The 18,909-nt window shown below is 34.1% G+C and overlaps 1 protein-coding gene across 1 annotated transcript; it reads right to left on the bottom strand.

Moving 5' to 3' along the window:
- Positions 1-2,392: 2,392 nt before the first annotated feature.
- On the bottom strand, positions 2,393-18,320 carry Rgs13 (regulator of G protein signaling 13). Its single transcript, XM_033761967.1, has 4 exons — positions 18,211-18,320; positions 15,520-15,581; positions 3,659-3,825; positions 2,393-2,575 (listed from the first exon to the last, which is right to left on the bottom strand). The coding sequence occupies exons 1-4, from the start codon at positions 18,318-18,320 to the stop codon at positions 2,393-2,395; spliced, it is 522 nt and encodes a 173-aa protein (XP_033617858.1).
- Positions 18,321-18,909: the final 589 nt, after the last annotated feature.

Below are 18,909 nucleotides of genomic sequence, written 5' to 3'. Positions count from 1 at the left end.
ATGCCACAAGCAGAAAATTTCACACTTAACCTAACATGAGAGGCCATAAGCAAATTTCAAAATTTAGGCACATTAAAAATATTGTATAAATTACCTTCAGATTATAAATGTCAGGTATATATGAATCAAGTGAATTTCATGTTTCAAATTGGATTTTATACCCAAGATATCTCATTATGTGTATGCAAATATTCCAAAATTTAAAAAAAATCTGCAATCTGCAACACTTCTGACTCCAAGAATTTTGAATAAGGAACTCTCAACCTGTATTTGTGTATATGTGTGTGTGTGTCTGTGTGTGTGTGTATATACCTCACACCTTTTTATCTACTCATTTGAAGGACCTTTAGATTGTTTTCCTGTTTTGAGAAGAAGGAAGAGTGTAGGTGTCTCTTTGAAACTCCGTTTCCAGTCTCTGAATAGATAGCCTAGATGTGGGACTGATAGAGCATATGATGGCTCTTTTTTAATTTTTTCAGCAAACTGTATATTGTTTTCCATAATCCTGGAGAGTTTTTCTTGAAGCTCGAATACAGATTTCACCAGTGAATGGTGTGGGGAGCCTGGGGACAGGTTACTGGGGAATGAGAGTAATGCAGGGCCTTTCATGATTTACAAACATCTAAGTATGTATGATCTTAGAAGAGTCTCAGAAGTTCAGTTTTGAAGACAGGTAATAATATTAAATGTACAAAGTCAGAAGACAGGCAGTAGAATATTGTGGAAATGTTAATTAAAAGTACTGAAAGGAAGGCATGTATTATCTATTCTCATCACCTCATTTTAAATATGAGGAAACTGAAGAGCAGAGCGACTAACAAATTATTATAATTTTCTGTAGTTTATTCAGAGCTCGATAATTTGTATATTTTACTTGGAATATGCAGAACTAAAATTCAAGATTGTTAACAGTGAATTAATATTTTCTATTGTGTGAAATCAAAATGTTTTTGTTTTTGTTTCTGCTATATCAGTGATGTTGTTGTATTATTCATTTACTTTTTTGGTAAGACTCCTTTGTTTCAGAACTGGTGGCAGGGTGGTTTAGTGACTTTCCCCTTCGTAGCACCTGATATGTTATAGTTTATGCAGTTACTCATGTTGGTCCTTTTAAAAGTGGAAAACACTACAAACAAAATTCCTGGGATCTTGTGAACCATGGAGGCATCTGACTGGCAAAATCTATTCTTTTAAGTACAATAAAATGTAATAGCTGAAGGAATAAAGTGGTATGAGAATTAGTAAATCACTAAAAGAAAGGAAGAGCTTTGCTTCAGTGTAAGTGTCAAACCTATTTTAAACTACTTTTAAAAACCAAGACCAAACACGAGTAGTTAAAAATAATTCCTCAGAGGAAAACAATTTTTTAATTATTTTTCTCCTTTTTCAGGAATAAAGGCTTGGAGCTTTTTAAAAAAATTAAGTAGTAAAGATAGCAGATTAACTTTTGCACTGGTATTATGTTGAGCTTCTGAATGTCCTTGTTGAATCCAGACTCTTTCATGGTGTTTTACAGTGACAGTAAATTAACAACAGAGAATGTGTTACATTGCCTGCCTTTCCAGTAGAACTAAAGAAATCAAAAATATGAATTCTCATTTTTGTATTTACTTTAGGCTGTTAGAAATTTGTGTAGAATAGTATTTTTACTCTATCATTGAAAAGTACATATATTAATAACTTATAAGCTCATTTTTAGATTTATTGATTACCAAAGCCATGATATATTCATATTACGAGAAAAAAATCTCAAAATATAGGAATTAAATGGTCTAAAACTATAGCAATGTAAATGCAGCAGTAAATGAAAAACCCTCCACATTTTTAAGAGCTTAGAATTATCACAAACTTTTTACATGTAGAAAATATATATGATATAGAAGTTCAATTATGAACATATTAGGAAAATTTTACAGATGACTATCTCTGAAGAATATACCTTTTTAATATTCTAATGATAAGTACACTTTCTGTACTGTAAGTATGAAGTTTGTGTACCAATACAAGTTATTGAGAACACTCAGTGAATACATTTATGCTAGAGACATGATTAAAAGAAATAAATTTCTTAAAGAAGTAATTTGCCATCACACTATAAAAACAAAATTTAATAAGAAAACAACTCTTAAGTGAGTATTACAGTAAGCATATTTGTGTCATGAAGAAAGGTCTTCCTTTTACTTATATGTTAGCTGAGCTATATAGGTATGCTATATTTGTGTCATTTATAAGAGTTCTAGAGTTCGTTTTGGAATCTGTGTCTTTTTGAGAAGTAGAAATTAATTTATAACTTGATTTCTGTTTAATTTCTAATTTACTTTTGACTTTGTTTTTTATTTAAAAGACCAAAGTCAGTCTTTGCAAGATACCATCTTCAATTTAAAGATTTAAGTCAGGAGTTGTTGGACTGAATAGTTTTCAAAAGTTTCTGGTACATTTCTGACTTCAGAAATCTGGGATAGGAATCCATTTCCATGTGCATGTACACTGTTTTTTGAGCCTCTTCAAAACATGTTTGAGTGGGTTCTTGAATGTTCTTGATGATAGTTTCTCTTGTAGAACTGTCAATGTTAATCTGAAAAGTGAAATTACATGTAGAACATAAGTAAACATAATCGAAGATAGACACATATAATGGAAAAGCTTAATTTTTCCCCTTCCTCTTTACTGAAATATGAAAAATTGTGTGCTGTTTCCATAGTTACTTACAAAAATTTATAAACCTTTTTCTTATGTGAATACTGTAACCACTTTCACATCCTAAAGGAATAAAGAAACCTCAAGGCCCTAGATCAGGGAAGTCTCAGAAACCATTGCTTACTCAGGTGGATACAAGTGGTTTGTTAGTGGAAGTCCGCAAACAAGGAAGTTTGTGAAATGAAGTTCTCTTTTTAAGAAAAAGGGAACTTGGTTTAATTTATAAATTTATCTTTCTTAATGGTAACAAATATAGATATGGTCAGAAATGGAAAGAAAGTGAGAAGCGAAGAAATAAAGAGGAGAAGTGGTTATTTTAGTAAAGCAAAAATTTCCATGTAAGAGTTTGGGAAATAAGTCAATAATATTTGACTATGTTTAGAGCTATAAATCTTTTTTGCCATCCTGTATCTTTCCTCCCTTGACCAGAATTTCCATTCTTCACTTTTTTTTCTTCTGGCCGTCTTGCTGAATCTCCTTTGCTTGTGACTGTTTTCTTTAGGTAGTTGGACATCACTGGCAGTAAAGCTGGATGTTTGCTCACTTTCTACTAAGGTGAGCAGCTAAATCTCTGGGCCAGGCTGTGGTGGCCCAGATGCCCAGCACCACTGGCGATGTGCACGTGACTTTTTATGGCACTTCTGCTTCATGCTGGCAAGAACAATTCTTCTAAGTATTGCCTTTTACCTTCTTAACTTTCCTAGGACTGAGAATTAAAATAATTTAATAAGGAAAGATGTTGGAGCCACGCAGCCTAACTTTAAATCCTAATGTTACTGCCCACACTGGGTGAGTTAGTAACTTCTCAGATTCTCAAGTTTCTTATCTTAAATGTTAGTAATACTGAATTTATATCATTTTAGGAGGAACTGAGATGTAAAGTGCCTTGCATATATGAATACTTGAAAGATATTAGTGCCCTCTAAAGGTTGTACTGATTTTAATTTCCCATGGTTATTACCTCTCTAGGGGACTGTGGCTGGATGTAGATCTTATAGAGCTTCTTTGCCCTAGAAATTCTGCTCCACCGTGAGGCAGTTTTCTTATAGGTTTCACATGCCATCCAGAATTTGATATTCTCATCACTGTGCTCCATTTTTAAATATGCTGCATAGACTACAGGACCATCTAAAAGTAGTAGAGAAAGCCATTTATTTTCATTGGTTAAAATTAGCAAAAATGTGAGCAGTATAATGGAGTTTCAAACAAAATCTGAATAAAAGTTCCCAAACATTTAATAAATGCATATTATGTATATATCTATCACACAATTAGATCTGTATACCCATAGCATGTATGACAGTGCCAGTCATTGGTGAGGTTAACCCTTTATTCTCACTCACTCATTTGGAAATATTCACCAGTGAATGGTCTGATAACCAATGTAGATGGTCTTATGAGCAGTGTGGCTGGTCCTATTACAGATAGGACAGGAGACAGCACAAGGATGTAGAATAAAGAATTAAACTAGACAAGTTGACGAAGCTCTGATCCTGGAATTACTTACACAAAATTGAAGACCTTACACCACACTGGTGGGTAAGAGTTGAGACTCTAAACAGACAGGTCTAGTTTGGAAGCAAATTGTCAAGCCATATAGGAGTGGTACACTGATTGGCCTGGAGTGTTTCTCAGTGTCCATTCAGGTTAGATGTATACAGACAGATTAAAAATTGAACTTCATATGTATGTGTTATGCTTCAAAGCAGAAATAAGCAGATAAGAAAGTAAATTTAGAAGGGTTGTTTGAAACTGAGTAGCTAGGGGCCAGGGATTTAGCTCAGCGGTTTGGTGGCCTACCTTGCAAGCACAAGGACTCGAGTTCAATCCCCGGTACCCACCCGCCAAAAAAAAACAGAAACTGAGTAGCTAGTACAAAGTGGTGATTGTGCTGAGCATAACCATCAAATGACACTTGAGTCCTCAGCTCTGGGCTTAAACTGTCTTTCTGAAGTGAGCAGAGTAAGACAAAAGTGGGGAAGAGGTTTTCTTACTGATGCCCTATTTTGTCAGAAGTCATGTTTGAAGGATAAAGTTAGGTGAGCTTTCATAAATTTAACACATTAGTCACAATCTTTGGAAGGACCAAATATTCTCAAGGGTCAAGATGAATTATTTAAGATAAGTATTAAACTTCTTTTAGTGACTATAAATTGTCTTAGCATATCTGAGAAATTGAATTGATAAATGAAAAAAATGACAAAATAGTTTTCAATTGATATAATAGAAGTGTGTGTAAGTCACACTGAATATGTGACTAGAGAACAGTTGTTAGCATAGAATTTTTCTTTTATGAAAAGCAGTACATAATTTAATGTATATGATGAACTTGGAAATATGCATATACCTATAAAATTGTCGATCAATGGTATAAATATATCATCAACTCTAAAAACAGGATATTTATTAACAAAATATTGATCAGTATCATTAGCTGCTATGAAAAATAATCAGATGACATGGTAATGATAAATAAAACCATATTTTCTTCGCGAGAAAGATAAGGTTTTAGAAAGTCAGGTTTCTGGATTCAGTTTCTATAGACTCTGTAGGCAGTGACAAGAATAAAGATATTAAGTAAAATATTTTGTATTCAAGAAAAGAACTCAAATAGAGATATATCCTGTGTAAGGAGGTTTTGGGGTTGTGCAGTGCTAGTAATCTGGAAGAAATATGGTTATCCTTGCAACACACAATCTTAGAGTATGACTTACTGCTATTACATGAGCGGACGGAGATTTCATGCCATTGGGTGACAGATGGATTGACAGAAACATCACTGGGGTGAAAGAACAGAATAGATAGGGGTTTAGCATGCATGGAAATGTAGCATAAGGAATAACACAGATTAGCTTTGAGACCCAATGAGGAACATAATTTCAAATAAGTTTATTTTCTTAGCAAAGTGACTATAAGTCACGATAGGCACAGAAAGCTGGGAGCAGAGAACACAGATGTAGCAATTGGTACTCCTATTAGAAAAATTGATCTTCTGTTGGGTTTCTGGGATCTTGATTATTATATGTCTAGGTGTAAATTTTTTGGATTGTGGCTAGTTGGGGTCCTATATGCCTCACTTATCTGAATGTCAAATTCTTCCCCTCTGTTTGGGAAGTTTTCTGTCATTAATTCTGTGAACAGCTTTTTAAAGTCATTTGTATTTTCTCCTGCTACTTCATGGATTCCTATCAGTCTTATGTTATTCTTCTTTGCATTGTCTAGGAGTTGTTGGATTGATATCTCATGATCCCCTACTGTTTTTAAGAGACCTCTCTTTTCACGGTCACTGACTGCAATCTTATCTTCTATATCTGAAAGTCTATCCTCACATTCTTTTATTCTGTTGCCTACACTTTCAATGGAGTGTTTCATCTCCTGGATATCTGTTTGAATCTGTTTTATGGATTCCATTTCTTTCCTATGTTGGGCGTTTATTTTTTCCATTTCTTTCTTATGCTGGGCCTTCATAGCTTCTATCATGGTCCTGAGCTCATCTATTTTTTTGTCAGTTTCTGCTCTAGAGTCTCAGATCACGACTTTAATTTTGCTCACCATCTCTATAGTTATCTGGGAAATTATTTCTGCTTTGAATTTTTCTAGAGCCTGATTGATCTGTTTTGTTACTTCCTGTGCTTTGAGTTCAGGGTGTCCTGGTGGTTCACTATCGGCCTTTTCGTCCTCATTTGCCCTCCTGTTTGCCATTGGTGAACTGGAAGTCTGTCCTTGTGTCTTGCTTAAGTGTTTTCTCATTTTTATTTTTGTTGTCGGGCTGTCCTTGGTTTAATCTCTGGGTTATCACCCAAATTTTCCTGATATAGTTGCTCCCTATATTCTGGGTCTCTAACAACCCACAGACATTCTCAACTTCATAACATCAGAGAAAAGAGCTCATCAAATCAACCACAATCCTTTATCCCAACTGATACAATCAGCAACACGTTATGATCAAGCACAACTTGGACACTGACCACCTGTGGTAGCCACTAGACTATCACCCTTAAACCATTTGAATTAAATAAATCAAAAAGCACTCCAGAACATTTCTGCAGTGAACAAACTTTTCAATATAGTATATAACCATTTAATGGCTTGGACAGAGCTAGGACTCAAGACCCCTGATCTCAGCTGATGACACATCAGCTGATGTGACACAGTCTGATCTCTGGCTTCAAGGCCCAGATTGAGTTCCCCAACCTTCTAAATGGTTGATCTCCACACCGTTCTACTATAGGTTTCCCACGCCCTTTCTTTAAAGATGTTCAAAGTTGGGAACTCAGAAAAAATACCCTTATGACCACCTCTGCCTCTGCAGAGTGGGTCCAAAGACTGGCACAATCAGGTGGTCTGAGAGTGCAGGGGGGGTGGTTATACAGGGGTAACACACTGTATTAAATATGTAAGGTCATATCTACATGGGTTTGAATACAGAAATTAATAAAGTATTCTCTTAATAATGAAAAGAAAGAATAAGATAATACTACAAGAGCAAGAAGGAATTTGAATATGTTTAGGGACCATTTTCATCTTCAGAATTAAGGATTATTTTAATCTTACATCATTGCCTTTTCTCTTTTACTTTCCTTTTTTGTTTTATTTTAGGATTCCCTATTTTTAATGTTCATACAGAGATTTCTTTAACTGAAATACCGAATAGTTTCTCTGGTGTGAAACTCTATAATAGTACACAGGATACTAATGAAATAATTAATGATGTGAAATAGGAAGTAAAGGGCTAAAGGTGTAGAGAAAGTGGGAAGGGTGGGGGAAAGGTAATAAGGGAGAGGAAAAAATATGAGAAATTGAAAAAATGGAAATAAAGTGTTTGTAAATGGGGAGGCGCGAAGAGGGGGTGAAGGGAGGGGAGGGACAAGGGGAAAAAATGAGAATCAAGACCTATTATGTAAAGGTACAGGATCCCAATAATGAATATAACTGTATTGTATACCTAGATTGTACCAATAAACTCAATAAATAAAAATTGAAAAGATGGGCAAAGTAACTCAATTTAAAAGTTAGTATTTTTCAGTATGTATTTTAATAAACCATTCTATTAAAAATGAAGAAATTTGTTAATTTATACTCAGAGGAATTTTGACTGAATGTTTCATTAGGAACAAAAAATAAAGAGCTCACAGTAAAAAAAATAAGCTTTGGAACAGGAACAAAAAAAGGAGATGTCTAATAAAACCCACAGATTATGGCAGCTATGTGCTTCTTGGATAAGTTAACTGGATGAGTGGGTAGAGTCAGGAAAATAATCTGGAAGCCAGTATTGTATTCCAAATTGTAGTATGCTGAATTTGTGTTTTATGTTTAGTTTAATTTTATATTAAATGTTTATAGATTTTCATTTATTCTGGCCTTCTCTAACTTCTCCCCTGATTGATAGAGAAGTATAAGTATCTTGGCTTCTTTTTTGTGCTGATGTGATGGCTTCATAATTCTTGTCATGCTCAAGTCCTTTGGCATTGAAATCATCTTTGCATTGCTATACACATGTTCTTTACATTTTGTAAGTTATACTATTTTTTATATATATATACATATATATATATATATATGATATAAAATGTGGTATAGCGTAGTTACTTGATATGGTAGCATGTAGCATTGCTCTAGTTATTCCCAGCTCTTTCTCTACGACCCTTATATTTCCTTATCTCATTTGTATCTGCTTAGGCCATTAGATGTTTGCTAGTCAATGATATACATGCAGAAGCTCCACGCACAGGTCTTAAGAACGTGCATCGAGAACCTTTATGTGGTTCTAATCCTCCTTTGCCACGAGAAGAACGCATTCTAGAAAAAACATTCTGCTCCTATAGCCCTTGTCCTGAATGAAGACATGGAACAAAGTTAGAGCTTACTGTAGTTGTCTTGTGTTATAAATGAAAAATGAACCTTTCTTACTGAAAATCAGTGGGGTTTTCTTGTCATTTATTAGTATATCCTAACTTCGAAAATAAGTTGACCTGGACTATTCAAACCTGTATGAAATTTCAGGTCTGATGTTGGTGCATAGAATGAGTAGAATTAACTGATTGGTATGTTTTACAGAATTATGTATATATTTTATTTTTTCTCAGAGTACATTATAAATTAAGCAAGCAACTGAAAGTGCATACATATAAGAATGTTTAAGGAATCTTAATAAACATTGCAGTCAGAATTGAACTACTTGGTTTAGAATTTCTGTTGGTGCACACATCAGGGGAATTACAAAGTAGAAAATCTTTATCAAATCAGACAATGGACTCCAAGGTAGCCCAATCTAAAGTTTTAGTGATACTCATTCCTGAGCATTATGCTCAAGAGATCATGATTCTGCTTGAGAAGAGTGAATAAAGGATAAACAATAGAATTGTTCATTTTTATTGAGTGGATGGAAGAAATAGGCTTAAATCATAGAGTTCATACCTTTTCCTTGAAGATTGAAAGTGGTGCCTTTGGTAATTGCTTGCTTGCTGTTTTAAACTAGCACTGAAATTAGCATATCTATGTGACACACAGGATGACACATGTCAGTGTTCCAGATTCAGAAGAAAAATACAGGATTTCTTTTGGCTGAGTCAGAGCAGAAACCTATCTAATTGCAAGATTGTGTCTTCTGCAAGGTGGCAAATCATACATCATAAATTAAATTGTAGACATGTGGTAATATCCATTAGTACACATTAGAAATGCATTGGAACAAATTTTAAATCCATTTTCTGCTCAATCTACCATTGGGGATAATGAAATTCATAATTCTATCAGAATCCATGTGAAGTTTTATACTAAATCTTCTATTTCATTAAAATTCTCTGGTTTGGCTTCTGTGATATTAATTTTTACTTTTGTTCTACTTTTTCTTTGTTGTATTACTACAAAAGTAGCTTCAAGTACTATAAGTTGTTTTTAATTACAGAAAACTTATAAACTAATACCTGTTGTTTATGATTTATATTTCTTTTTACTCTTTCAGTCCTTTGATTATATATAATCATGTATTTACCTAGCATTCACTTGTCTACACACAGAGAGCCAAACACAAATTACTTATTGATATTACATAATAAGAAAACATTTTTGTATCACTATTGCTCTTTCATACTTAATATTATGTAAAAGCTTTTGCCTTTTTACTTTCAGTGATCATACAATAGTCCATCGAAGGTCTAGGTCCTAACACAGTGATCCCACTGTATCCACAGGGGTGTGGCTCCAGTATCCCCCTGAAGATACCAAAATCTAAGTATGCTCAAATCCCTCACATAAAACAGCATAATATTTGCATATAACCTACACATATCCTCCTCTTGTACTTTAAATCATCTTTAAATTACTAATAATGACTAATGCAATGAAAATACTGTGTAGATAGTTGTTATACTGCACTGTTTAGGGAATAATAACAAGGAAAATATTTGTACATGTTTTGAATAGACTCATGTTTTTTCATATACTTTTTTGATCTGCATGAAACTAGTTGAACCCATAGCTGCAGAATCTGTGGATACATAGGGCTGATTGTGTATTTTGCCATCCTACAATTATTGAACATTTTACTCCTCTCTTTTTTTGTTATAAATTATCTAACACTGGAACATTTTAGTTTATAAATCCTTGCATCTGTAATTATTTTCTTAGAAATGATTTAAAAGAGTGGAATTCCTAGAATGAAGATATAATATTTCTGGAGACTTTCAATACATACATGTGGTAAAATTGCTTTCAGAAAGATTTCATTATTTGTCATTATCAAGAACAGTATTAGTGTCTCCTCACTCCACCCTTTCTAATCTGATTGATTGGTATCAGTAGCTTGTAATTGTTTAAATTTATGTTTAAAATATTAATTCTTGAACATTTACCTTTTTCACAGACTCTTTTTTATGTAACATCAGATCTTCCATCCATTTTTCTTTTTTATTGTTAGTTTCTCTTTTGAAGTTTTTTTTTTTGTAAATTAAAGATACCATTTTGTTTATATTTATTTCATTCTCTTCTGTTCTCTTTTTAAACATTATTTTTTGTTTATGACTGTCATAGTTACTTTTTTGTTGCTGGGACAAAATACCCACCATCCACAAGTCAAAGGAGGAAAATTTATTTTAGCTCAGGTTTGTAGAGGTTTCAGTACATAGTTTGCCAGCCCTATGGGAGGTCAGCATGTCCGAAGAGCATGGCAGAGGAGAAACTGCTCGTGCCATGGCAGACAAGAAGTTGTGACTTCTTTCTTCTTTTTCTTTCTCTTCCCTAGGCTATAAAGCCTATTGATTGGTGCTGCCCTCTTTAGTAAATCTGTCACCTACACCCAGAGCCATGCTGAAGAAATCTGTGGGGTAATCTAGCATCACACATCCTATGATCCAGTCACTCCCCAAAGCCTTACCTATAAGCACATGAGACTGGGGGGGGATCTAGATATAAGCCATAACAAATTTATTGAAGAAGAGACAGCTCCTAAGAGTTAGGAGAGGACCCAGAAAGTAGGTTGCCCAACAATGACTTTTGAGGTGTATTTGTGAGCCATCTTGTAGGAAAAAGCTTCAGCTTATTTATCAGGCTCTGCTTTTGTATCCTGCATGGTTCTGCATTTTAAACAGACTCTTTATAGGTCTTAAAAGTTGAAGAAATAGACTGTAATCATTCACCATTCACCAGTAAAGATGAAAAGATTATACTTGGCATGCTATTGTTTTTCTGTTTTCTGAGAGTGAGAAAAAAGTACTAACTGAATGGTGATGTTTATAAAAGGCTAAGCTTTTCCTTTTCTCCAGCAAGGTAAAGAAGAGTGTGAGAAATTTAAAATGACAAAATTACTAAATTGAAAGGGCCAAGGCAAGGCAATGTGGTAATAGAAGAGTTGATGAGCCTAGCTATGGAGACAGCAGTGGTTAGCACAAATTAGAATAAATGATAATACAAGAAGCTGCCAGTGCAGAGTGAGGAGCAAAGAATCTCTCACAGTGAAGAGAGCTGAGATAATAGTTCTGCCTCTAGATGAGTAGCAATTTGCATCAGTGTCTTCTCTGCCTCTGTGCAGATAAAGATGTATCAGACAGCACAGATGATTCGTCAGTATGGAGCAACTCTCACTGCTTTCAGCAGTGTGGTAATCCTACACTGTACAACTCACAGTTTCCAAGATTTTAGGAACATGATCATGATAACTTAGGGAGAAAAGTGTACTGCACATTTAAGGTTGATGTTGACCAAAGTTACAAGACTGATCCAGACATTTGTCTATCATGAGTGCCTTAATTGTATCTTTGCTCTGCTCTTCTGGAGCATCCTGAAGAGATCATAGAAAAACACACAACCATACTTCTAGACTTGAAATCATCACTCTGGGTTTTAAATGGGTATTTAATAATACCTGGTCATCAACTGGTCTTTTCTAATATCACAACTCCCCTATTTTTTCCAGTTGATTCATAGTTTTTTCCAGTTGATTCATAGTTTTTTCCAGTTGATTCATATCCTTACATTTAAGTTGTGGTCCATTTTTAGTTGATTTTTTTAGTATGGTGACAGATTGGGGTATAGTTTCTTTTTTTCTGCATATGGATATTTAGATTTTCCCAGCATAGTTTATTAAAGACTTTACTTTCTTCAGTGTATTTACTGCCTTTGTTGAAAATCAGTTAAACATAAAATGTATCATTTTTGAGTTCTCTATTCTGTTCCATTTGTCAGACTCATACAGCCTCAGGTGAAAACTTTTGTCAAACAGTATTATTTTAAAAATATAATGTGTTTGCCTTGCCTTTGAATTTTGTTCAGGGTGCTACTATAAGCTGACTTAATCAGTATTTTGTATGTTATCCAATGTGCCACAAATGGGAATTCCCTTTGCTCTTTTCTAGGGGATTTTCAGGTTTTGAAAACTCTTATTTTTTTCAGTGGTATTTTATATGCCACGTTGGTACATGGGATTTTTTCCCCTAATGCATATTGCCTGTTACATAAGTACTTAATTCATATTTATTGAATATACATTGAAAGATGCACAGTTTAAAAAATCTTTAACATTTTAAAAATACTTGTTTATCAAAAGTGAATCATTGGATAACACCTAGAATATGTCTAGATTATACATTCTTACTTTCTAACTGAAGTCTGAACTTTGCCATAATTCTGTTCTCAAATTGATAATTTTCTTAGATTTCTTTTCCACAAAGACTTTGAGTTGCGTTGTATTGTGTTGGCTGTGGTATTCACTGTTTCATATCTCCTCATCACATATCTAAACCTCTATATCCTCACTTATTGAGGTCCAGACTAATATATTCTCTCCTCATGAAGTTCTGAACTACATGTTCTTAGGATCAGTATGTTAATCTATGAAAAGATAGTTCTTTGTGTATAATAGCTTAAAGGATGTTTTTACTAGGGTCCTTGTTAATGTAAAAGCATTTTTATTCTCTAGAACATATAGTATTTGTATTTATAGTATTCACTTTCTGGTTGGCTGGATTATAGAATGATTTGCTTTATCACTGTTTTGTTATGCAATTGTCAGTTTTCTTATGAACTTCATGCTACCTTGATTTCTGGCAAAATTTTTACCCCTTTTTTGCTGGATTTTATAAAGAGCAGTATGATTTCTGCCTGCTGTAATCCTTTCTATAGAATTTGCTTATTCTCATGAACCATATCTCTAAATAGCTAATCTAACAAGGCAAGTATCCACTTGAAATTCTTACCAAATAATTAACTCTATTCACCTTGTTTGTGAGATCTTTAGTACTGGCACATAAATTTACATAATATGATGTGTTATTTTGATTTTCCTTACTAATATTTATGTTGTTTATTCACTGACATTTATTGCATGACCACTAGGTACAAACCATATTTTTAATTTCTCAGTGTGATGACAAGTGAATAGAAGGCAATTTATTTTTAAGGAATTTATAATTTACTAAGCAGGCTGCTGTGGAAAAACCCCATTACACAAGCTACCTACAATTAACAGCAGAATAAATAATAACACTAATAAAATAGAAGGAGGAAAAATATTTCCAAAAGTTTCAAGGAAAAGCAGAATTTGAATTTTCCCTTCAAAGGTGAATAGATGGAGGCCATAAAAAGGACTTTGTACAAAAGCCTGCAGCAGGAGAGTTATAGATGTACAAGTACAAAATGGAGCAGTAGTCACATTGGTGGAGGGCATGCAATGTGAAAGGTCATAAATGGAGACAAATTTTGGAAAATGTGCTGTGCTAGAGTGTAGGGAGTCCTGAATACCAACATTTTGAACTTTTGGATATGGAGCAAAGATAAAAAGAGTGCTATTTATAGGTATACACTTTATTACTAATATAAATACCAACTTCGTGTGCCTAGTTTGTAACAGGAACTGAAGTAGCTGTTCTACATACAACCTGTAGAGTAATGCTCAACAGAAAGCTGTTATTATTCCTGCTTCACAAGTGAAGAGTGAGGGAAGATTAATCTGGCAATGTTGCAATCATGTATTAAAGAGTGTCGGGACTGAAATGCAAACTATTAGGAAGAAGCAACATCATTAGCTACACATACACTTTTGTATTTCCTTTCACTTAAATTTCCTAAAACTTACCTGAAAGATAATTAGAAAAAAAAATAACAGAGATGCTGGCAAAATGGATCACAAAGCTATAAAGAATGGGCAAAAACAAAAGGGATAGTTTTAAATTGCATAATACCTCCCATGACTCCAGGTGTTCATTGGAAAGGGCCGCTACAGGAGGTAGGAGCTCAGGGGATGCCCCAGGCCTGGAAGTGGAGATCTTCCTTGCACTAGGGGAGGGGCCATGGAGTATATGCTAGAACTACTGGTTGAGGCGTTTCAACAGAAGTAGTCAAGGATCCACAGCTCCCACCATTGCCCTTTGGGCGTTGCAGTGACAGCGTGTTCATATCAAATAGGGTCCTTTAGTCAGGGAGAGCAAATAGTGTTCTCAGAGTGCAGCAGTCCCACGAAGGGGGTATTCTGTCCAGCATAACCCCTCTGACAACCACTGGCTGAAACATCTAAATAGTATAACTAACTCTCCTCTGCATTCTGTATCTCCGAAGAGATTAAACCTTCACAGAGAGCCTAAAAGTCATTCTAAATAAAAAGACAGGTCTATAGGCAAAAAATTAACAGACATTTGAAGGAACCAATTCTACTTTTCAAAACAGTACCAAATTCAGTAAGAGAATTTTCTGAGTTTCCACTATGTATTTTTTTGTTCTTTTCTTCTGATTTTATCATTTTCTACAAGCTGCCAGTTTCCTACCCTAAACACAGTTGACATTTCCCTTGAGTGCACATCATCCTCATATTTCCTGTACTGAGCCTTGAATTTCTCTTTTCATATCCATTGCTATTATTTTTCATTTATATCACCTGAATGTTGATACTTAAAATCAGAATCTTACATCATACCCCTTAAATTCAGACACTGATAAGCTTTGAAGAGTTGTATGTCAAGGCTCAAATTTATTCTTATTTTGAAAGTACTTAGAGCAGCAAATTGTTAACTTTTTGAAAAACACTAAATTTAGGAGGCTGTGGTAAGACAGTATATTTCAGTATGTGTTACTATTTCAGCGTATTTTCCAAGACATTTTATACATATACTTGTGAAGAATAAATATCCACAGTGACTAATCTTGTTTTAATTAACAGCAGAGAAAATAACATTGGTTGAAATGAAAAACTATTTTCAGGTTTTCTTTTTTTAACTGTGTCGGTTACCATTTACAAATTGGTAAGAGGAGCAGCCTTTATTCATTATATACCATTCCTTCCCCACTAAGAATAAAACTGGCTAGTTATCAAAGATGGCAATACATAATACTCACATTTTGTAGTCATCAAATTTTCAAAAGATTGGGCCCACTGTAACACTTCCTCCAAAGTAAGGCTTTGAAAAGAAACAGAAAGCAGTAAAATATTCTCAAAGCTTTACCACATCATATAGAACTATATGAAAATAACACTAAAATATAATTACATTCCATTTGTGTCTGGTTTGAATGTAAAGCTATCTTTCTATGATCTTTCACATTTTATTTTTACTGCTTTAAATTTGTAAAATTTATAGTAAATAGTAAATATACTTGAGATATACTGAAATAAATATTAAAAAGATAAAGAACTATAGTCCACATCTCCTTATTTCAGTATTTCTACTATTAGTATTTTGATAGATCATTTTAAAGATTTTGTTATGTGTATATCTATGGTTTTAACCAAAAACAATCATACTGTGTGTGCATACATGGTTTATATGTGTATACTATTCTAGTAAGCATTTTATATAATTATCTTAGTCACATATAGCATTATAATTTATAATTATAAATTTATAATTATTCATAGTTACATCGTTTTAATGACTATATTATTCCACAAGGGAGCATTTCATAGTTTACAAGATTATTCTCATTCTTTTTTTTTTTTGGTACTGGGGATCAAACTTGGGTCCTGTGCTTGCAAGGCAGGTGATGGAACCACTGAGCCAAATCCCCAGCACAAGATTATTCTCAAAAAGCAATTTGATTACTTCTCATTTTTCAGTGTTAAAACCAAATGTAGTTCAGCTGCTTAAGATTTTCCATGTCCGTGTGAGTAACTTCTTTTTCTTTCTTTCTTTTTTTTTTTTTTAATTTGTGGTACTGGTGATTGAACTCAGGACTTGTACTTGCTAGGCAGGCACAGGGCCACTGAGCTACATCCCCAGCACCATATGGATAACTTCTTAGGAGATTAGTAGGAATAAATTAAAAATGGGTAAAAATGACACACAGTTTTGCAGCTCTTGGTACAAATCACCAAATTGCTTTTTTTTGTGTGTGTTGTGTGTTCCTTTCAGCAACAAAATGTTTACCCATTTATCTGTTAGTATCTAGTTTATCCTATGTGCACGTGCTCATATAATAAGTTTAGTACTACTGTACCCATCATTTTCTCAGTCTCTGATTTATTTTGGATTTTGAGAATTTCAATTGTAGGGTAATATGTCAGGTTACACTTCACATAAACAATATAAGTAAGTGTATTTATCATTTAGAAAATATTGGGGGCCAGAAATTTAGCTCAGTGGTGTTGCCACCTTCCTCACAAGTGCAAGATCCTGAGTTTGATCCCCATATCCCTCCCTCAAAAAAAGAAAAACAATCTTTTGTGAGAGGTGCTGGCTTTGAGACCTCATTTCTTTTTGTGTCATTAAATTTCATGAGATCAAAATTGACAAGTTGACTGTGTATTCTCACAGACAAATAATTATATTTTCCTTTTAAAAAATAGTTAATGTGTTTATTGCCATTTGGATTTTTTATTTTCTTGTTTTCAACAACTGAATATTATCAAAATGGCACTGGATGCAAGCAAGATCTTTCTCTTGGTTGTTTTGAGTCAGCCAAAAAGTTAGTGCTGCAGGAACAGCCTTTGGCATTAATAAGATCCTAACACAATGAAGAAAGATTAGCTAAAGAGGTTAAAAAATAACTCAGAACATGGAAAAGTTCAAATAGCTTTTATTTTCTAAAAATTAGCTGGATCCTGTCAGTTTTGAAGAGACCATTTGTGCAGTTCTGAGCCTTAACAGTATACTGTGTTAAGGTTGCTTTCGAAAAACATTTCCATAAAATACTTGACTCGTTCTTTTCTATTATTAGAACTTTAGAAGAAGTAACCTAAAATAACTTTTGCAATCCAGCGAGATGGAAAGTGGTAGGCAAGATTTATTGCATGTGTTTCTGTTCCACTCATTCCCATTATATAGGAATGAATAAAAACTACAGATTGAGGGAAGATGTCACTGTGTTGAGTGGCCTAAAATTAGCTGTTGGAAATTGTTGGTAAGAGAATTCCTTTTCCCCCAAGGTTCATGAGATTTTTGGAGGTAGATCATATTTAGAAGAGTAATTATGTTTAGAGGTCAAGTTGTACAATGAAATTTGTTTGAAACTCATTTTTACTTGTAATTTTTTTCTTGAGTATCTCATGAGTTTCATGTTGGCCCATGAGTATCTAGATGCTCTCATAAGATTTATTTTAAACACCCTTGTCCCCTAAGCCACTGAATTTCATGATGTAAGTCCTTCAGTTTTTCGGTCTCTCCTATCTTCTGGGCAGATAGGCAGTGAATACCAATCACACATGGGGACATTCTGAAGTGTTGTGAGAAGTGCACAGAGGAATGAAGAGTATCTGGAATCTAATAGCCCTATGTCTTAATCCCAGTGCTACACTTAATAGTTTTTAGTTTTACTGTACTTAAAATCTCTAAACCTCAGTGTCACTGTCTATAAAGTGGATACAATAATGTCTATTTCACAAAATTATCACAAAAATAAAATTAGTTCATGAATGTAATGCAAGTATGAAGTGCTTTTGTCTTTTATCAAGCAGCCTTCCATAAAACTGAACTCTCTTTTCTTGATCTTTTCTTCATGGTGAGTCTACAAAGTAGGTAGTAAGAAATGCAAGCTCCAATGATGCTATTCAGTGCGAATAATTGGCAGAAAAGGAAGCTGCTCCCAATGCACCTGTTACATCTTTCTCCTTCGATGCACCTTTGTAGCTCAGCAGCCTCAATGCATTTAAAATGCTGAACTGTGGGTCTCAGTGTCTGTTTCACCCGCCACTCTTGCCTCATTCTCACTACCACACAGTAGCTTTGCAAGCACTTTTGGACATTTGGTTCTTCAGCGCAGGAGCACTCAGGCCAGAGGCTCTAACCATCCAAGGAGGTGTAGCCAGAACTGAAGACTCACATGGTACTAGGTTGGAAATTCATGGTTATTTTAATAGAAATCTTCGACTTGGGAATTCTTTGAGGGGAGTAAATTCATCTGAATGGCTTGCTATCTTTTTCAGGCAGTATACTTCCTAATTCAGTTCTCATACAAATGGCTGTATTTTTAGTTGTGGTAAAACTTAAATTTAATTGGCTGCTTTATGAGTATTTTTAACTCTTCTGGTCTCATAACTTCCGACTAGGAGTGAAGTTTCTTGTACTTCATGTATGGAGGGTTTGAACTCTGAAAATATTTTGCGTCAAAAAATTTTTCATTTTAACAAAATGCCTTAAAATAATAGAATCCTCAGTAACGTGCTGAATTCTCAAGTATATACTATGAATAGTGAAAACAGAATATTAGTGTAATATATGATTGGTCTTCTGGTGGAATTACTCAGGTGCAAATTTTACTTCCTAAATGAAATATATTGAAAGGAGCTGAATT

This window comes from Fukomys damarensis, unplaced genomic scaffold (genome assembly GCF_012274545.1).
Source record: "Fukomys damarensis isolate Sample0158 unplaced genomic scaffold, DMR_v1.0_HiC HiC_scaffold_11, whole genome shotgun sequence".
Classification (NCBI taxonomy): Eukaryota; Metazoa; Chordata; class Mammalia; order Rodentia; family Bathyergidae; genus Fukomys; species Fukomys damarensis.
Note: the sequence above shows the minus strand (reverse complement) of the source record. Positions and strands in the feature narration are given on the sequence as shown.